Source organism: Hirundo rustica, chromosome 1, assembly GCF_015227805.2.
Source record: "Hirundo rustica isolate bHirRus1 chromosome 1, bHirRus1.pri.v3, whole genome shotgun sequence".
Classification (NCBI taxonomy): Eukaryota; Metazoa; Chordata; class Aves; order Passeriformes; family Hirundinidae; genus Hirundo; species Hirundo rustica.
The window spans coordinates 52,327,421-52,347,471 of NC_053450.1; the positions used below are offsets into that span (position 1 = coordinate 52,327,421).

The 20,051-nt window shown below is 42.0% G+C and overlaps 2 protein-coding genes and 1 long non-coding RNA gene across 12 annotated transcripts in view; 1 reads left to right on the top strand and 2 right to left on the bottom strand.

Annotated features, from left to right (window-relative positions):
• Nucleotides 1-9,120, top strand: part of RALBP1 (ralA binding protein 1) — a 32,935-nt gene extending 23,815 nt beyond the window's left edge. For all 3 annotated transcript variants that reach the window (XM_040070364.1, XM_058421853.1, XM_040070368.2), the window contains exons 3-10: nucleotides 273-731; nucleotides 2,553-2,902; nucleotides 4,317-4,478; nucleotides 4,949-5,080; nucleotides 5,589-5,696; nucleotides 6,453-6,574; nucleotides 6,949-7,072; nucleotides 7,308-9,120. In XM_040070364.1, coding sequence (XP_039926298.1) covers nucleotides 273-731; nucleotides 2,553-2,902; nucleotides 4,317-4,478; nucleotides 4,949-5,080; nucleotides 5,589-5,696; nucleotides 6,453-6,574; nucleotides 6,949-7,072; nucleotides 7,308-7,571 — 1,721 coding nt within the window. In that variant the 3' untranslated portion in view covers nucleotides 7,572-9,120. The remainder of the gene's footprint in view (nucleotides 1-272; nucleotides 732-2,552; nucleotides 2,903-4,316; nucleotides 4,479-4,948; nucleotides 5,081-5,588; nucleotides 5,697-6,452; nucleotides 6,575-6,948; nucleotides 7,073-7,307) is intronic.
• Nucleotides 9,121-14,476: 5,356 nt separating this feature from the next.
• On the bottom strand, nucleotides 14,477-14,847 carry LOC120757474 (uncharacterized). The gene is made up of 2 exons (XR_005702522.1): nucleotides 14,714-14,847; nucleotides 14,477-14,616 (listed from the first exon to the last, which is right to left on the bottom strand). It is a non-coding gene; the product is annotated as an uncharacterized LOC120757474 (long non-coding RNA).
• A 173-nt stretch (nucleotides 14,848-15,020) lies between these two features.
• The window catches only part of PPP4R1 (protein phosphatase 4 regulatory subunit 1), a 64,395-nt gene continuing 59,364 nt past the window's right edge, over nucleotides 15,021-20,051 (bottom strand). For all 8 annotated transcript variants that reach the window (XM_040060684.2, XM_040060669.2, XM_040060714.2 and 5 more), the window contains 5 exons: nucleotides 19,542-19,642; nucleotides 19,046-19,166; nucleotides 18,794-18,928; nucleotides 17,662-17,803; nucleotides 15,021-16,062 (listed from right to left, as the gene is read on the bottom strand). In XM_040060684.2, coding sequence (XP_039916618.1) covers nucleotides 15,899-16,062; nucleotides 17,662-17,803; nucleotides 18,794-18,928; nucleotides 19,046-19,166; nucleotides 19,542-19,642 — 663 coding nt within the window. In that variant the 3' untranslated portion in view covers nucleotides 15,021-15,898. The remainder of the gene's footprint in view (nucleotides 16,063-17,661; nucleotides 17,804-18,793; nucleotides 18,929-19,045; nucleotides 19,167-19,541; nucleotides 19,643-20,051) is intronic.

The following is a 20,051-nucleotide window of genomic DNA, read 5'->3' on the forward strand; positions in this document are numbered from 1 at the left end:
GCCATTATGAGTAAGTATATAAAGTATTCATTGTTTAGATTGTTCAGGAGCTCTGTGGCTTATCTTTGCTGTAATTATACAACTTGATTTAATCCTCGTCCACTTGAGTATGTAGCGACTAAAGAAAACCTTCTGAGGAGTCAGACGGGCACTATTTTTTATTTCATGTTGCTTCTTCCCTCTCCTCCTTACGTGCAAGTTGGTGTTGTTGCTGTCTGGAAAGCAAACAGACTCACAGCTGTCCCCTTCCCTTCTCCCGCTTTGCCCAACAGCGGAAGGTTACGCTGCGTTTCAAGAGGACAGTTCCGGCGATGAAGCTGAAAGTCCTTCCAAGTTGAAGCGGTCCAAGGGAATACATGTCTTCAAGAAACCCAGCTTTTCCAAAAAGAAGGAGAAGGATTTTAAAATAAAAGAGAAGCCCAAAGATGAAAAACACAAGGAAGAAAAGCATAAGGAAGACAAACACAAAGAGAAAAAGTCAAAAGACTTAACTGCAGCAGATGTTGTAAAACAGTGGAAAGAGAAGAAGAAAAAGAAAAAGCCAATTCAAGAGACAGAGATACCTCAAGTGGATGTTCCAAGTCACAGACCCGTGTTTGGCATTCCTTTGTCTGATGCAGTAGACAGGACCATGATGTATGATGGCATCCGCCTGCCAGCAGTTTTCCGTGAATGTATAGATTACGTAGAGAAGTATGGCATGAAATGTGAAGGCATCTACAGAGTTTCAGGTACTCTGGGCACACTGACATGCAGTTTTCCTAAGGTCTTTTCTTGCAATTTTCTTATTATTTATCACTTCCAACATCTAGTTACACTGGTTTTAGCTCCATTAATTATCAAAAAAATAATCAGGTAACCGAAGTTAAGCAAACTTGTAGGTCTGAAGTATGAGAAAAAATTGGTAATGTGGTGGTACTGCTTAATGGCAGTAAAAACACACCTGTTTTGGCCTTTTGTCACAGAATGGTAGCAGTGAATAAAATGTGTTAGTATGGCCAACTTGCATTCTTTTTCTTCTGCTTTAGGAATACTATGGTAGCTGATCGCAAAAGCAAAGATGAGCCATAACCACTTTATTGCTTATGCTTCCGACTAAGTTGTTTTTTCAGTTACTCTCATTGTATTTTTTTTCTTGAAAACTTAATTTCTTTCAGCAAATTTGCTAATAAGCAGAAAGTGCAAGTTTCACTGTTTAACCTTAGCAGTGGTTGCTAATTAACTGTGGTAGTTGTGTAATACCAGCTTACATAAGTGAAACCTCAGTTTTAGTCATGTTAGACAAAACAGTCCCTTTATTTGTGGGCTGCACCAGAAATGCAGCTCCTGTAAGTACTTCTGTGGGTACATTGGAGGGGACAAGCACAAGCAAGGAAAGGAATTTCAGGAAAAGCATTTTGAATCAAGTTACCCAGCACTGTAAACTGGTAATGAATGGTTCTAAAAACCAGTAAAATGTTTCTAAAGGCTTCATTAGCTCTCTTCATGCTGTCCATCTGCATGGTGTTGTGTAGGCACATAGACATACTGCAGCACCTTAAGCAGTTGCTTAGTTCTGCCTAATGAAACATTTTGGTCGCTTGTGTTTTTTTTACACACGATGTGTTGGGAGTTTTCACTGGTGTGTTTTCCTTAATTTCTGCTGTGTCCTTTTGCAGGTGTTCTCCAGTGCAACAGCTCCCTCTTGTGCGTGTAGGATTGTTTAAATTGAGAGCTCTGAGAGAGCATTGCCGTGCCTTAGCAGCCTGCAGCTGTTGAGATGGTTCATTTTGGCCATGAAACTGAGCATGTTTTCCTGGCATTTTCCAGGGGCTGAGTGTGCCCAGTTGTGCTCATTGAGTATGAGCCAAGCCAGGGCTGTGCACCAAGTTGGTGTAACCCGAGTGGGTGTTTGAGCTGCAAGAAGGAAATTTCCTCAAGCCTAGGAAGATTGGAATGCTACTGAGTTTATACAAACACCTTGGAGAAAATCTTGGCTGGGTTGAATAATTATGTGAAGACACTTTTATTCATGTGGTGCCTCAAATCAGTGATCCTGTGTGAGATTCCTTCACTGAGGAGGGCCAGCTGGGAATCTGGAAACTAAAAAGTGCGGGGTTTGTTTTGACAAAGGAAAGCTGTTATAGGTAGAGCTTGTTAGACAGCATCTGAACTAAAAACATATTTGCTGCCTGGCTTAGGGATGGGTAATTGAACAGCCAGAAAGAAGCTTAATGCAAATGCACAATTGGTCTTGAGTTCCCCAACCTTTCTTCACCCTGTTTTATGTTCCTTGATGAAAAGGAATGCTGGCAGTTCTGATTCAGAGCTCTGTAAGTGCTTTGGTTTTGCTTCATAGGAATAGTCAGTGCTTTTAGAACCAGTGATCATGTAATTTTGAGTCCCGATTTTCACTTTTTTACATGTGGATTACTTTTAAAAGGTGTTTCTCAATTATCTTAAATTGTAAGGAGAGGTGAAATAAATGCATCGCAAAAAAAAAAAAGTTTAAATATAACTATTAGATATTTACAGTCAAAATGTCTCTTAATTCTTGATCTAACTATTTTAAGGAATAAAATCAAAAGTTGACGAGCTGAAGGCAGCCTATGATCGCGAAGAATCTCCAAACCTGGAAGAATATGAGCCCAATACAGTCGCCAGCTTGCTCAAACAGTACCTACGGGAACTGCCTGAAAATCTGCTTACCAAAGAGCTCATGCCCCGCTTTGAAGATGCTTGTGGAAAGAGCACAGAAGCTGAGAAAGTTCAGGAGTGCCAGAGGCTGCTGAAGGAGCTGCCAGAGTGTAACCATCTCCTGATTTCATGGCTGATTGTACATATGGACCATGTTATTGCAAAGGAACTGGAAACAAAAATGAACATCCAGAATATTTCTATAGTGCTCAGCCCTACTGTCCAGGTATGTGCACCACACAGCAAGGCTTAGAGCAGAGCTGCAGCCCAAGAAAAACTTCTTTGTGGGAATTCTTTTGCAGGTGGGAACTGGCTATTTTCTGATACAGTTTAGCTAAATTACAGCTCCTCTTTATGTCTCAGGAACCCGAAATGCTGGGAAAGGGGGAATAAAAATCTTTCTGCACGTGGGCTTGCAATACTGTGGGTCTGATATTTGGGTTATTATCAGAGTTTTACAAAGACTGCTGTCTTTCAATTCTGTCATGAGAAGTCATTTAATGTTGAATTTCTTCAGTAATTTGTGCAGATACACAATTTCTCTGGGGTTTTGATTCAGTGATAGTTTAGTGAAGATATTGTTGCTTAATTTTAATATCAAGCTAATGAAGCTTGTCCTGCACATAGATCTTCCTGGTGCAGTAGTGACTTAGGTAAAATGGCTTTGTTGTCTGCAGCCACATGGCTGGGGAATAACAACTGACTTGGTTGCTCAGTAATATTTTGTGGTTTCTGGGTTGCTTGATTCCTTAATAGACACCTTGGAAATATTTAATTAAGAACAGCTCAGAATTAATCCTGTGCATGATGAAAATGTTGCATTATTGGGTGTGGGTCCTCTAGAGCAAACCCCACAAGTTAGAAAAGCCTGATTTTGTAATTAAGAGTCCAGGTGGAGGCCCAGTAGCAAAAGGGCCGGGTGTTATTCCTGGCTCTTTTGCTGTACCAGACTCCTCTCTAGCTGGGAAAAGAAGTAACAATTAGGGTAAAATAATGCAGGCCCAATCATGTTTGGATGGTAACTTGGTCTTAGCAATTGAAGTGCAGGTAGTGACAGAACTCTAATATTTGTTTCAGGTTACTTTTTAAAATTTTAATGGAAGATAAAGCATCAAAAGCTTCTGTCTCAGGTTAAAGCAAGGAATATAGTGCCAGATGCTTTCATACCACTTTCTTCTACTATATTAAGTCATCTGAGAGAGAAGCTGTAGAGAATATTTAAAGGCTAGTGGAAGAGAGAGGAGGTGTAGCCAGCCACCAGGTATAACACTGTAGGGTTGATGTTCCCTCTTACTAGCTGCCTTTACCTGAGTACAAAGAGATTTAATGCATTTCTACATCTACCAGTGATGGAAATAATTCTGGTAGGTTAAGAGATGGGAAGATGCTGAGTTTAGTATGAAAATGCCTGAGATGCACAGGTAGGAGAAACAGTGAAGTGATTCCTTGAGGCCAGCATTGCATTGTTGAAACTAAAGATAATTTTCAGTCCAGATTTTAATCTCTAAAGACAAAGTGACATGACTGTGGCTCACAGAAAGGTCTACCAAAGGCTGCTGTTTCTGGAGGACACTGTGCTTTGCAGATGAAAATGTGAATAAATCATCATAACCAATATCCTATCTGTCCTTCCATTGCAGATCAGCAACCGTGTCCTGTATGTGTTTTTTACACATGTTCAAGAGTTTTTTGGAAATGTGACCCTCAAGCAGGTGACAAAACCTCTTCGCTGGTCAAATATGGCAACAATGCCAGCACTTCCAGAAACACAGGAAAGCATCAAAGAAGAAATCAGGCGACAGGTTAGCAATTACTTGAGGGTTTTTCTGTTTATCTTTGCCCTGGCTTTTACACATTCAGTAGAAAATTCTCCTAAGCTTGTAACATACGCTTTAATTCCATCACAATTATCCTATCGGTGGAGACCACTGGGAAGAGCTTGATGATTTCCTTTCCTTTCTCATGTGCGGAAAGTTGTTATGGTCTTGTGATGCTCATGGCTGTGTCATCTGTGGAGTGCTTTGCTACATTGGTCAATACTTCTGTTGTGGAAGGAAGGTCAGGAGAGCCCATTGGGGAGGGTGGTTTCTTCAGTACTGCTCTTCAGCTGGCCCTGGATCCGTGCTGTGTGTGTGTTCACACTTATCGTGGACATGTCAGGTTCTGGAAAACCAGAACTCCCAGCCCATTGCTACAAAGCCAGAAAGATCTTCCTTTTCAATCTGCCGTGGTTCAATGTATTTAAAGACAATTTCTTTGACAATGTTTCTAGGAGTTCCTTCTGAACTGTTTACACAGAGACTTGCAGGCAGGGATAAAAGACTTATCCAAAGAGGAGAGACTCTGGGAGGTGCAGAGAATCTTAACAGCTCTTAAGAGGAAACTAAGAGAAGCTAAGAGACAGGTGGGTAACTTTTCCTCTTTATTGGCCAGACAGCTAAATCATGGATCCTAATTCATAACAATGCAGAGGCACCCAGTTAGATCAAAACACCTTTCAATCCTTGCTGCAGATTTTCTCATTTTAACTTTACATGCCTGGTGAGCAATTGTGTTTTCTGCTTAGCTGGCTCTCCTCAGGGACAGGAAGATGTTCACAACTGTTCACAAAAAAATGTGTGTGATGAAAACCATAGTGTTTGGTAGGGCACATGCTCACTACATGCTTAAAACATTGAGTCCTAGGGTACCAAGAGGAATTACTGGAAGACTCGAGGTTAACAAATATGAGAAGTGTATTTTAAACTGTTTTATGTCCCACAGATGGGACAGACCATGATCAAAATTCAGAAGACAACTGTGATGGTGGTTCTAAATTTGGAAAATAATGCATTCAAAAAAAAAAAATCTTTTTTAGAGTAAATACATTGACCAGAGAAGCTGTTCTTTAAAATGTTTTCTTTCTCTGACAGGAGTGTGAAACAAAGATTGCACAAGAAATTGCTAGCCTTTCAAAGGAGGATGTCTCCAAAGAAGAAATGAATGAGAACGAGGAAGTTATAAATATTCTGCTTGCACAGGTAGCTGGCAGGCACTTACCTGTTTGCCTGATGATATTTTATATTTCAGATTTATTAAACACTCCTTTGTCCCTTCTGATGCAGAGGGGACGTTGCAGGCTCAGAGGGGTCTCTGTGTCCATTAAAACCACAAGGCTTTGTTTTAATGGTCAATGAAGCAGGGAAGGAATGCTGACTGCAGGACTGAGCCCAGAACTGAGGAAAGTTGTTAACAGCAGAAAGGAGACACCGTGAAAGAAAAAAAGTGGCCTTTGTTGTTGATATACATAGAAAACACCACTTCCCAGTGTAGCCAGGTTCAGTACTGTTAACTGCTCTCCTGCTGATCAAAGCAAATAAGGCAGCTATTTTGGCTTTTTTGCCTTCTGCTGCTTCCCCCAGTAGCTTTGAAAATGAATATAAGGAGGAAAGTACAGAGGGGAGAAGATCAAAGATATGTAATTCAGTTTTTCTAGTTATTTTACTGGTTGGCCAGAACTTTCCCCTGTGATTTAAGGAAAGGCAGCCAAACACGCCAGGATTTGGTGTGTCATCTCCACAACTATTCAGCATGGTGATTATCTTGAGGATTTAGAACAGACATTGTTGGATTTGAACTTTTTATTTGCTTTGAGGTCTTGATGGATCAAAGTTCAAAGCAGACATGCTAACCACTGCCAGTGAAAGTATTTCAGAGAATAGCATCATCTCATACTTACTTTATGTTCCTGTAGGAAAAAAAGTCAAGGCTTTAAGTGAACTAACTGATCATTGCAGGAGAACGAGATTTTAACAGAACAAGAAGAGCTGCTGGCCATGGAGCAGTTTCTGCGGAGACAGATCGCCTCCGAGAAGGAAGAAATAGATCGACTCCGAGCAGAAATAGCTGAAATACAAAGGTAAAGGGGACAGCACACTGCATAAATGCTTTGCTGAAAGAATACTCTAAACCACACTTAAAAGCTCACCCAGTGAACATCACAGTTGAAAGCCACTAGTTTTTATTAAGTCTTGACAAATTTGAATCTTGCAGGATATTTTCTATTGTTTTAACAATAGTATTACAATCTCAAGGAAACTTGACTCTGTGCACTAAAAAAATCCCCTTAGGAAATCACTGCTTTATTAAATTAAGCTTTAAAAGGACAGTCTGATTTTGCTCTTTAAACCACTGGCAGATGATTAAGAGGAAGCAAGTTAAGTCTCTTATGCTGCCACAGTTCTGGCAGACTTGAGGAAGTGTTTAAAGCGGAATTTGCCCTTGGTCTTTCAGTCGCCAGCAGCACGGCCGCAGTGAAACCGAGGAATACTCTTCCGAGAGTGAAAGTGAGAGTGAAGATGAGGAGGAGCTGCAGGTCATCCTGGAGGATTTGCAGAGACAGAACGAGGAACTGGAGGTAAGGTTTGGTTCTTAGCATTCACTGATTCTCTCCCGTGGTGGTTACGTGATTGCACAGGTGCAGGCTGCTTGTGTGCATCAGTTTTGCCCAGGCTTGTGACCCACACACAGCTTTTAAATCACTGCTGTGCGGGAGTCCCTGTTGCTGTCTGGGCCAGCAGTGCTAAGCGCCCCTGAGCTACAGCGCTGCTGTGTCAGAGGGAGCCCTGACGTTCGTTTCCCTCCCTTAAAAGATCAAGAACAATCACCTGAACCAAGCGATTCACGAGGAGCGCGAGGCCATCATCGAGCTGCGCGTGCAGCTCCGCCTGCTGCAGCGCGCAAAATCTGAGCAGCAGGGGCAGGAGGAAGAGGAGCCGGAAAAGCGCGGGGGCGTTTCTCAGCAGCAGAGAGACACTGTCCTGGAGACAAAAGCAGCCAAAGAGCAGCCAAAAGCAAGCAAGGAGCAGCAAGTCAAGCCATCGCCAAGTAAAGACAGGAAAGAAACCCCGATTTGATCCGGCTCCTTGGCTATGCATAAAATCAACCGAACTGTGCAAATTACTGTAATTTGAGTCAAACTGCACAAATTATTGGTGGCTGTGTACATTCTGTAAAGAAACTTTTCTTTTAAGCCCTGGAGACTTTTGTCTCTAATAACTTGTGGCTTCTACTCATCAGACTCAGGTGAGTTTGGAGAGGCCAGAAGAGTTTTCCAGTTAGTATCAGATTATTTCAAGACTGGTTTCCTTCAGGTGATTTAAAATAATTCAGTAACGGTTTTATTTCAAACCAAAATCATTATTTACATTCACTGGAGCAGAATTGGAAGATCTCATTTTCAGTAAACAAACAAAACCCACCCACACTTACTAATGATTTGCCTTGTGGATCTGTTCATCCTCATTCACCGTTATTTCTGCTTATTAACCTAGTCACTTCTTGCTTGTGCCTTTGATACCTTTCTGATGCAGATTATATACAAGGGAGCTTTAAATTTATTCTGGGTTGGCTGAAACGGTGGGAGACTGTGGGGTATCGTGTTTACCTGACATGCCCTTAAGCTTCATTTCTGTTCTGAGATGTACTGAATAAGTGTAAAAACTTGAGAGATGTTATTTATGTCCCCGTATGATGGAGATGTCCACGTCCTTTAGCAGTAGGTAACCCACTGACTCATCATTAACCACCCTCATCACACCTGTTTGACACAGGCCTGTTCACACTGCTGCCGCGTAGCCAAGAGCTTTGTCTTCATCCATTTTAAATGTTTCCATCTCTTGGAAAAAGCCACTGCTTGTAGGCAGGGATGGGAGTGGTTATGTCTGTAGGCCAGATCTGCCTGACCAAGCAATACAGCATTTCCCCTGCACAAATGCCAGTCACTCGTGAGTCCAAACGAGCCCGAAGAGTGACACCAACGGGAGGCACCGGGGGTTCAGCAATAGCCTCCTTTTGTTGGTGTTTAACAAACCAACCACCGCTACCTGGGACTTGGTTTTGGTTTGGCTGTTTTTAATGCTTCTACCCTTCAAAATCCTCCACCCACGCTGGCATTTAAGGGCCCTTTAATGTTTTGGATATGCTCAATGGACTCAGCCCTCAATCCATATATAGACAGAAACTCCACAGAGTGCATATAGGCTATCTTATTTTTTAATCTGGATATTTATTTTCAGCACCTGTTGGATGTGGTTGTATTCTTTATCTATTGCACTGTTGTGAATCATTGGCCATGATTTGATTTTTGTACAAATAATGCTTTGATATGTTATAGAAAAAAACAGCATAGTATTTTTTTAAAATTTGGGAAAAAGTTTATAAACACAGAAAATGTGATCAGATTACAAATGTAAACTAAAGCATTCTCCCTTGCCTTCGTTACATACATTTTATATTTGCTGGCAATATTTAAACTTTTTGTTTGTTTGTTTAATTCACACTAATTCCTATTGAATTGTCATGAATTTTTCTAATGTTCTTCAGACGAATCTCTTAATATTGGTTAACTTTTATTTTGTTAGGATTGTATTTATCAAGCAAATAAATTCAACAGCCATTTGAAAGTAGTTTCTCCTTCATCTACTTCATAATGCAGATCAGTTACTCTTCTTGGGTTGATGCCTGCAGCTGAGAAGTTTCTATGAACAATTACTCAAAGTAAGATCTGACACAGAGGTGGAGTTGCTGCCCCTGCAGCAGCACAGCTCCTGTAAGCAGAAACTTGGTGTCAAAGCACCTGAGAGAAGTTTCTTTGAATTGTTCTGTGCCTCAGCACGGCTGGGGCTGGGCACCTGCTCTTCCTCTGCAGAGGAGCTTGACTACCCCAAGCACAAAAGCAGCTTCGTCACCCCATGCCTGCAGTGAAAAAGCCACAGAGCAGCAGCCGTTTGAGAGCCTGCATGGGGCAGTTGTGAATCATTAGCCAAAAAAAGTCAAAGCTAATTTCAAATAAAGTGGAAAGTAATTACAGCACAACAATTGCATTATAAATTTCTCAATCCCAAGGGCCATAGAACAAGATCTGAGCAGCCTGGCCACCTGCATGAGGCACATACATGTCCTGAAGGACCACTAAACTGAAGTATCATTTAAGCTGACTTAAAATAAGCATCTTTCCAACACCTTAGAGCCTGTATGTGTCAAGTGCAGCAGCAGAATCTCTGTCAAACCCTTTGGACAAAATACCACACTGATTTACATTTACTGAAAAGAGGAAGAACAGGCTCAAAACATTAATTCCCCTGTTCTGGACTTAACGTTTGTGAGAGCAACTGGCCCATTGGCTTCCTTCTTGAAAATCTGAGCACTCCCACTAGAGGTGGCACAGGTGATGGGACAGGTGACAATAACAGTCCAAAACCCAAGGGATCAGGAAGCACCATATGAACAAATCATTTGGATTCCTGTGCCAATGTGAGCCAGGACACAAAAAGGGGGTTTGCCCACAGCAGGTTACTGAAATAATGACAGCTTTTATACCCACTGAAATACTGCAGCTGTCCTTGGAACTGACTCAGACATCCGGCACACCAAGCAGGATTTTTCCCTCCCAGTAACTTCTTTTACTCTAAAAAACAGCAGCCTGAAGTGAACTGGTATTGTCTGAACAGCTGAAAAGAACTGGGGTTGTTTTATTTTCTGAAAGATAAGAAAATATTAACAATGAGCAGCGCTGCTCTCAGATCACAACCCCACCACAAGTCTAAAAACAAGCTTGTGTGCAAGGCCTTACAGGTCTCCTGGGCTCTGTGGTATCCCCACAGGTTTCCAACGCCAGCTCAGCTTCACTCTGACTGAAGCAGAAGCCGCCTGTGCTGGTGTGGTTGTAGAGATTTCCCTGCCCAGTGCAGTGAGGTACTTGGAAAGTCCTGATGTGTAACACAGGGAACCATAAACAGGGCTTCAGAAATTCACTGTCCTTGACCATGGACATGAAGGCCTCCTGTACAGAAAGTTTCCACCTCTATTCACCTTTCCTACACTAGCACTGGGGGGATTCATTTTTATCTCTCTGTCCCCTCAGATTGATGAGTTAAGTGGTAATTTTTAAAATCTATGCACTGAAGCCAAGAATTTGATACCTGAACAAGTAAAGCCGATTTCTTTCAATTAAAAAAAAAATAGATAACAATTAAAGCCTCAACCTGAACCTCTGCCAAGAAGGTCTGACCAAGCTTCATCTGTCAAGGTTTTCACAGGCCCTCTGCCTCAGCGTTGGCACTGTCAGTGCTGACACAAAGGAATTGCTGCCACGTTTCCTCTGGAGTTCCTTGTGTTGCTGCCTTAACAGCGTGAGCTATAACGTCTGCCAAAGGATTACACTGATTGCACAAACATGATTTTAAACCAGACAACCCCACTCCCACACGCTGGAAGAATTCCCCATCCGAACTGCGAGAGTTCTCAGTACGGTCATGAGGAATGCACCGAGACCACTGGAGGCAGACCAACCCTGCAACCTGGGCTACTCAGCACGGACCTTCCCCTTCCCAAATCCCTCTTCTCTCTGAACTCCCTAGTCCAGGAGAGGAATCACAACTGGTCCTAAGGCTCCCCCTTTGGAGGGGGAAGGGAGCCTTGAGCACAGCTGTAGCCTTGTTCATCTACAGCTCAGCAGGTCACCACGGAAGTCTGCAATCCCAGCATTTGGATTTGAGAGATGGGAATACTGCATCCCAGATTTTTGCACCAATGAACACCACTTGCTGACACACAGGAGATGTGCCTGGGAATCCTAATGAGCTCCTGCTGCTGCAAATTCCCACTATTCACAGCCACTGCCTGGTTATCCCAGTGCAGGGCCTTAGGAAGATGGGGGTAGGACATTTTCGCAGGAAACGGTGTCAGGAACAAAGATACAAAGATCCAGAAGGTGACTGAAAAAAACTTAAAAAAACCCAAAACAACACAACAAAAAAAACCTCAGTCAAGAGACCAGAAGAAACCAAGAGGTCAATGACCAGAACAAGAGAAATGGCCTGGCCCCCATTTGTGCCTTTGCTGGCACCTTACTCAAATTGAGTTTTATTTGGGTTTTTCTTACACCGCAAACCCAGACTGACTGCAAAAGAATTGAAACTCCTTTTGATGTTCAAACAGCGCATCTCTCCTCCTCAGCCTTGCTAAAACACATGCAGAGAAGTGTGCTCAATACCTTCACTTGTCACGGTCATGATTCCAAAGCACCGGCAGGTAATCCCTTTAAAGCATTTCCCACACAGAGACATTACTACACGTCTGCAGAAATGGGTCACAGAATTTCAGTGTTCAGAGAGCTGTAAGATGTTTAAACATTTGGTTATTTATCTCTGCTAAGTGACAGGGTATTTTAATCAGCTAGATGTAGTCCAACCTCAACAGCAACTGAACCCTAAAATAATCCCATTAACTTGGGCTCTTTATTTATTTTTCTGATCTAAATAGAGTGTTAATTAAAACTACCAGGCAGAATCTGAAGGCACTCGGGTGAGGGGAGAAGATCATGCACACTTTAAATGAGGTTTTCTGTCATACTTTCATATTTTATTATCAGTAAGTCATAACTCTGTACATAAAGAATAAATATCCTTTCCCTGCTGGCACAGACAGGGAGACAAGCCTTTCTCATCAGTATCAGGGAGGTCAGAGCAAGTGGAATACAGAACCAGCTTTTGCCTACCTGCCTGCCTCAGACTCCTTCCCATCCTTCACAACAGAGGGGTCCCCAGGCTGAAACCAAGTCAGAAAACGTGAGCTGCACACCAGCTTTCCCAACAGAAGGGACTAGCAGGAGGGAACTCACACAGAGGGTGCCTGAGCCATGGCACAGACACTGCCCCGCTGCCCCTCCACTACCAATTCCAACCGGCCTGACCTCGGCAGTGCAGGGACAAGGGGCCGAGCACGAACAAGGCTGTAACAAGTACCCTGCTGTTCTGCTGTCCTAATGAACCCACGGGCCAGGAACTTGTGCAGCAGCCATCTGGGACATTCAGAGCACTAAAAACACAGTTTCCAAGCCTTTGTCATGTCTTGGTTATAAACAAATCCCCCCTCTCCAGAGTTCCAGACATTTACCAGTTTTATCAGCATGAAATCTGCAGGAAAATGTGGCGAGGAAATGGGTCCCTGGGGAGAAACAACAGAAGGCAGAGAACCTGCTGTGGAAAACAAGTAGGAAACAAGTAAGGCAGTGCTGAAACCAGGACATGGGAATAAAAGAGATTTCCTGTGAAGAATTCTCATGAAGATGATGCAAAATGAGTGAGCCAAAAGATTAAATGACAAACAATGAAAATTGCCTGTGAAGAGTCAATCTGGTATTCTACCAAGCAGGTGGAAGTTGAGTGATAACAGCTTTTGAAAACCATGAACCAACAGATTACAACTCGGGAGCCACCTCCCTTTCTGCTCAGGAAAACCCAACTGAAAGAGAACTGAACCAAGGTACGGAGCTCAAATCTTTCCTCAGGGAAGGCACCCAGGAGGTTAATTCAGCAGGATCTCTGGCAGCATCCCAAGACACAGCCCCACAGAAGAAACAGTGCCCTTCAGCAGCGCTCAGAACAAGGATGCACATTTCCCCAAACCCCATATTCCTTAGGGACACTATGAAGATTGAATTATTCACGCTGCTGACACTGCTGGCATGAGAAAATCCCCTAGCAGAGTTCAGCAACAGAGTCCACATCCCTCAGGCTGTGGATCAAATGCTCTTGGGAAACGCTGAGACTAAAGCAAGTCTTTCCTTCCCCCCTGCTTCTTGGGAATCATCAAACATAGCAGAAAAGAAGGGGACGGATCCATGACACGCTGCGTGGAGGAGAAAGGACAAAGTCATATCTCCTTCTCACTGAAGATGATCTTCAGTAGTTAGAAGAAAGGGGAATTCAGGCACTCTGAAACTGAAAACACTCAAGTCTTCCTTAGAAAAAGCTTGAAACTCTCCCCCAAATTCCTAGGCCCGCACCACTACTTACATAAATAAAGTATCCAGAAGTTCTGTCTCATTTTTCAACACAGAAGTGTTTTACCTCTAAGTAACTAGAAAATACCTAAAGGTATCAGATATAATCCTTCATTTTACTGGACTAGTGGAAGAGTACATGAGTTACGTGATGGAATTAGTTTGGGCCATGTTAATTCCAGACTGCAAACACTGGGAGTTAAGCCCCAGTACTCCTCCAGCAAATACTGTGCTCCATTCACAGTCAAGAGGATGACCTGAACCATCCTCTGTCTCAACAGGTCCTGTTCACCTCAGGAACTGCACACATTATTCAACTACAATCTGATCTTCATTACACTCAGGCAAAAAAATCCCTCTGATGAAAGGATTTATGTTCTCTGAAAAAAATGCAGAAATCATCGGGACTTCAGTGCATATTGCTAAAATGGCAATCTGGTCTGGGAGATGAGTCACTTTCACCAGGTGCTCTCCTTAGGGGCAGCAGGGAGAGCTGCACTGCTCCCTGCTTCCACACAGCCTGCTGCCATCCACAGTGCTGCCTAATCCCTCCAGGGATTTTGCCAATTTTGAAAAGAAAAAGAGACATGAATGGTGGGGGGCGGGGGAGATAAAGAAATAGATAAATAAATAAATATAGATATAAAAATCCACAGCAAAAAAAGCTGATTAAAAACACACCTACAAAAATAAATAAATCTTATAAAAATCCTCAAGCCTAAACGAAAAAAACTCTGCAGTTTAAAAACTCAAACCTACCACCAAAATCTCCAAACCCACCACAATTCAAGGCAGACAGAGTGCCTCTTAACCACCTCCATGGCTGTTCTAAAGAGTACAAAAGCAGCCTCTGGGGAGTAAATAGCAACTTAATGTTTTCAAGAGAAGAAAGTGCAGCAAAATCTGTTTTCCCAAAAAAAACAGGAGGTGAAAGAAGATATCCCCCTAAGGCTCAAGTGCCAGGGCATCAGGTACCTGACTGATAAGTGAAAATGTTCTGCTAAAAGACATCAAAATAAGCTGCCACAGCCATTTCTACTTCCTCAGGGGGAAAAAAGTCTCCACATGCTTTGGATTCCTCAGGCTGGAAGAAAAGTGATTTAAGGAAGTTGTCCCTGGAAGACACAGAAGGAGATACTGGATCAGTAATTTTAAATGAGAAAGGAAAGCAGTTAATGGACTGCAGGCAGGTTAAGGGCAGTTTGAACTCACAGTTTTCTGTAAATCTGACTGAGGTGGATGTTCAGACTTCTTTCCAGCCAAGATGGCATTTCACGCTGGAGGCAACAGGAAAAGGAACGCTTGGAAGAATCCCGCAAAACCTCAACAACATTGTCAAAGAACATCAGTGCTGCAGCATATTCAATCTCAAAATGCAGAACTCTTCACAATCATTAAGCAAACCCCTCGCCCCTGGAATAGCCACCAAAGTGTAGAACACTGAAAGAAAAAGTCCACTTAAATTTCAAACTTCTTTTTTTAATGTCTTAAAAAGGTCACAAGATTTCTTTCAATCTTATTAATAAATTTTATTTGGACAAGTAGAGAACAACTTGTATCACAACAGCTTTTAAACAACATGATTAAAGACTGCAGCACTCCAAGGAGGCTCACAGATATGTACAGTATATGAAGAAAAAAGTTGCACCTTCAGAGCTGATCATGATCAAGTTAAAAATACCTGACTTAAAGTACATGTGCTAATAAATTTCCTTTAGGTCATGACCAGCATGAAAATAATTAGAACACAGGTACTCAGCAAAGTTTTCTGCTAATGGGTACAGCAATATGCTGCATTTAAGGATTAAAATCAGATTCTAGTTTAGTGTTAGCACTGAGCCCTTAAGAGAAATCCAAATGTCTACTTTTTCCCATTTACAAACATCAAAGCTATTCCCACTTAAGGGTGTGCCCAGCTGCACACAAATCAAGTCCTTGACTGATAAAAACTTTAGAGCTAATACTGGAGGTCTCAGTCCCTGTACAAACTCACCTCTCTGGCCATCCCGCCTACCAGCTGCTACAGAAAATACTTGCTAAGTTAACTCCTCAGGAGAAACAATGCAGGTCTCTGGAAATCATCACATCCTTTCTACAATGAAAATGATCTGCCAATTCAAGTTTCATTTGTTCAGGAAGACAGAAGATTTAAGGCTTCGGTGGCAAAAATAATCCTCTGAGCAGTGTTTTTCTAAAGTCAAGCTGACACAGGTATGTTTACTTTGCCTTGACTTAAAATCCCTGGTTATCAGGTTTAGATAACATCCACCTGTTAAATCTGGCAAGAAATCCCTCCTTCCAAAGAGGTTGCTCTAAATCAACCATTTTAGAAGCAACTGAGGATAGTTTGTTTAATGTTGTTTGTTTTTTTTTTTTAATTCTAGCAACATTCAGAACTTAGTAAGTTGATGAAGCAGTGCTCATGGCATCATCCGCAATTTTGGTACTGGCAGGGTGGATGCTCGCAAAATACTTGACGTCACTGTCACCATCCATTTGAAGAGCCATAATTGTTTGTTCCACAGCTTCTTGGTGACAGTTGGCAGAATTCAGGAAATACTCTGTAAGAGAAATTGCACAAAACTTATGGGATGAAAGGACAGCAGATACTTCAATGCCAACCTCAGTGTACCCGGTGAGATGCAAAATTTCAGAGGACAGTGCACACTTACGGTCCAACTGGAATATCTGAGCAAGCACACAAGACACTTCCAAATGTACCTATGAATTCACCTTTAAAAAAAAAAAAATCATTCCATGTTTCAGAGCACAGTTGCTCTAATGATGCTGTTCAAGCAAGGATATCTACAGCCCTTCAGTATAAAAGGGTGACAAACTCCATGGCCAAAGAGGAAGAAGAAGCCTGGAAGCAACTCCAGACAAGAGTGCTTGTATTTGTGACAGAGGGAAGATACCGTCAACCCATGGCCATGCCACTCCATTTCCCTGCCAGCCTTGCCAAATAATTATCAAATGATAGAGCTAAGATAACATGAAACAGGAGTGGAAAAGGTTCCAACATTCAACAGTTTCAATGAACTACAGAACACAAGGTGCATAAAGCAGTGTAACTACAAATGGCTGACAAGAAGCTGAGATCTGAGATTTAAAGAACTCCTGGAGTGATTTTTTAAATCTGCCTTTCCCAATCTATCCATCCTCCCTAATCATACACAGAACACTTTTGAGGCAGGGACTATCTGTGCCATAAGCTTACATAGCGGCAATGCAGAATGGAGGTGCACCGTCCATGTGGGGGGCACAAAAATACCAATGCCACATGACAGCAGGAAAACAATGACATCCTTGGCACAGTTAACACAAGATAAATCACTGCCCATCAGCTGATCCATCTCAACTGTCTCCATATGCTTCCTCAGAGAGAGCATGCACAAGGCAGCTCCCAAGAGCCCAGTGCTCAGCAGGCCTCAAGCCAGTGTACTGTGTTGAGAGTGGAAGTGACCAGAAATGGATGAAGTATTCCAAGTGTGGACACTCTGCTGTTTTACAAAATAGCCTAATACTTCTAATGCTGCTTTCCTTTACAGTGCTTTGGATTCTGAGCACTGCTGACTCTTCTGGCACCTGTGATGCAGCAGGGACGCTTTCCTAAGCACAGTCTGCAATTTGAGATTTGCACATCTTATTTCCCTGAAGAGAATCCAGAAAAGCTTTCTTCCCACTGCTACCATAAAATATAAAGCCCAAGTATCAGCTATCCTCCCCCAGTGAGAAAACAAATGGTGGTTTGCATTTGTATTATTTTTTCTGTCTTACTCTTATTACACAGAACATTAACATTTTTTATTTTTAACTAAATAAAGGGCACTGTTCAACAGCTTCACAGTTGCTAGCTGCTCACTTTTGCTTTCCAATAACACCTCTATGAAGTAGCTCACACATGGAATGTGACACCAAAAGAACAGGCTGGCATATGAGGAAGAGCCCATTTCCTCAGCATTACACAAGAGCAGGTCAGATACCACAACGGGGTCATGGCTTTGTGTCAGCCAAGGTAATATCTGACACCAAAGAGACAGTAAAAGCAACAGCAGCCCACATCTGATGTTGCTTCTTCTTTCAAAGATGAATTTAGGAAAACTGAGAGACAAAGAAACCCCGTGCAATCACTGCCCATTGCAACTACTTCTGCCACTAACCTTTCTCTAAAAGGGTTTGCTTCAATGTTTTTGCGAGCAGAACTCGAACATTTGGAACCTTGTCAGATGCCAAGTGTAGTAAGTGTGGCAACAGATGCACAGCAAACTGGTCCATGGGCAGGCAGTCATCTTCAATGATAGTCTGGCAGGAACACAGAGGCAATTTCATTAAATTTCAGCACAGGGAGGATGAAATCTCAACATATAATCAGAGCTAACAGATCTTATTACCCTCCTAGCATCTACACAGTAGGTAGTATCCACAAAGTTTTAAACTACTGTACAGTACTTTCCAACACAAACCCAGACACAATCAAGCAAACTAGAGTAGAGGAAATTGAGGATCAGTTAAAAGCCCACTTTATTTTGTAAGAAATCTGGAACTCCCTTTTTTCTTTTTTTTTAATCACTGTACCACTTGAAAACAGGAGAGAAATGTAGAAGACCTTTGCAACCCTTCTCACAGTTAAATTAGCCTTTGTTTAAACTAGATACTATATTAAGACAAAAATGGTTCATCTCAATAAACTCCTCTTATACCAAAACATGTTTCTCTAAATAAGCTCAAAGCTCACATTTCTCCAAACACTTCAAAGAACTGTCCACCTGGGCAGCAGCAATGGTGGCTCCCAGTCTGCACCCCTGCTACAGCCTCCAGATTTGACCATTTCCTTGGGATCCCAGCTAGTTTCAACTCCTGTTTGTTTTGTTGAAAATGCATTGGTTTTGACCAAGCTGAACAACATGGCTGAAGAGGTACAGGCAGCACCTACTGACTGATTTCTAAAGATTTATTATCTCACTTTGTGCTGAGCAACAAAGCAGATTCCCAACTCAGAGATTATTTTGCTACACTTGTGCTCTATATTCAGGATCAGATTTGATGACCTATTGCTAATATGCTGAGCTAAAGATGCAGTCAAGCTCATCTATGAAGAAACAGAGGAAAAAAAACAGCCATGAAACTATTCCCTTGGAAAGAAAGCTCTCAAATATTGCCCAATATAGTGTCCATAGACAGCTGGAGAGTTCCAGTCCCCTTAATTCTGATGACCACCACCCCCCAAAGAAAAACAAACAAATCAACCAACCTCCCCGAAATCCCCAGAATACAAATGAAAAGACATTTCACCTGGCAAATAAAGACAAAAGTCTGCCGACCAGACCATTTGTGGCATCTACAGAACTTTTCAACAAGTTCATTCATGAGGTCTACCACGAAGGTTGGTGTTGAAGCCATGTACAGCTTTTTTACCATTTCACTAACCTTGAAGAAGTGAGAAGAGAAAAAAAAAAAAAAAGTAAATACAAAAATTACTCCTGACCACCAACAGTCAGAAGTCTGAAAGTCTGACACCCTAAATGTATTTAGATTGCTTTTTACCAGCTTATAGGAAATCCAGCGGACAGAGGACACTTTGTCTGCACAGAGGCTGAAAGCAATGGGCCGCAGGAAGTCATAGATGTCCCTGGCACTGTACAGGTCTAGAAGTAGAATCAGCTGCCTAAAGGATGGAAGAAGAACCAAGGAGAGTACATCACAGTAAGAAAAAAGGCAGCTTAACTGAGTATCATCATTTATATGACAATACTTATCAAATATGCAATGTGGCCATAATGAAGTCACTGGGAAGCAAAATCTACTTTTCAGTGCCATCAGCTTGACTGTGGGTCACTTGCAAATATTAAACTGCCACTTGCTCACAATAATGACAATACAACTACTGGGATTTTTTAAGCAAGGTAGACGTGGAGGAGGAGAAGGACCATCTACTAATCAAAAATGAAACTAAGAATATCACTGCAGAATAGCTATTATATGTTTTTCACATTTTTAAATATCCACAGCAATAAAAATAATCATTCAGAAAATCACATACTCAGCCAGCTCAGCACGGAAACGCCAGTTCCTGCTGTTATCAGTCACCAGGAATTCCTGCAGCTGATAAAGATACTCTCGTCTTTTGTCAACATGAAGAAGCTGTAACAGTAAATACAAAGTTACACAAAGAACTACAGGCTACAATCAGCAGACAGAACAAGAGCTTTAAAATGCAACTAATGAAGCATTCTTTTTTATTTAAAAACCTTAAATCCCTAGCAACAGTGTTGCTTTCCTGAGCTAAACCCTGTAATGCTTAAGGCTGTAGAATCACATGGGACACCACTGAAAGGAAAATGTGACGAGTCTCTCCTCTTACTCTAAGAAATTAGGCATAAGCAGTAAAGGCAGTTTTAGGATTTGTGTCTCTCAGCTCCAGAAATTACAGTTGCAGAGACACTTCTACAGAAATTTGACAAGTAAGCTGTGCAGGCAGATTAGAGCCTTCAAAAAAACAAAAACAAAAAACCAAATCAAACTAAAATGACCATTCATACCCTGAATGAAC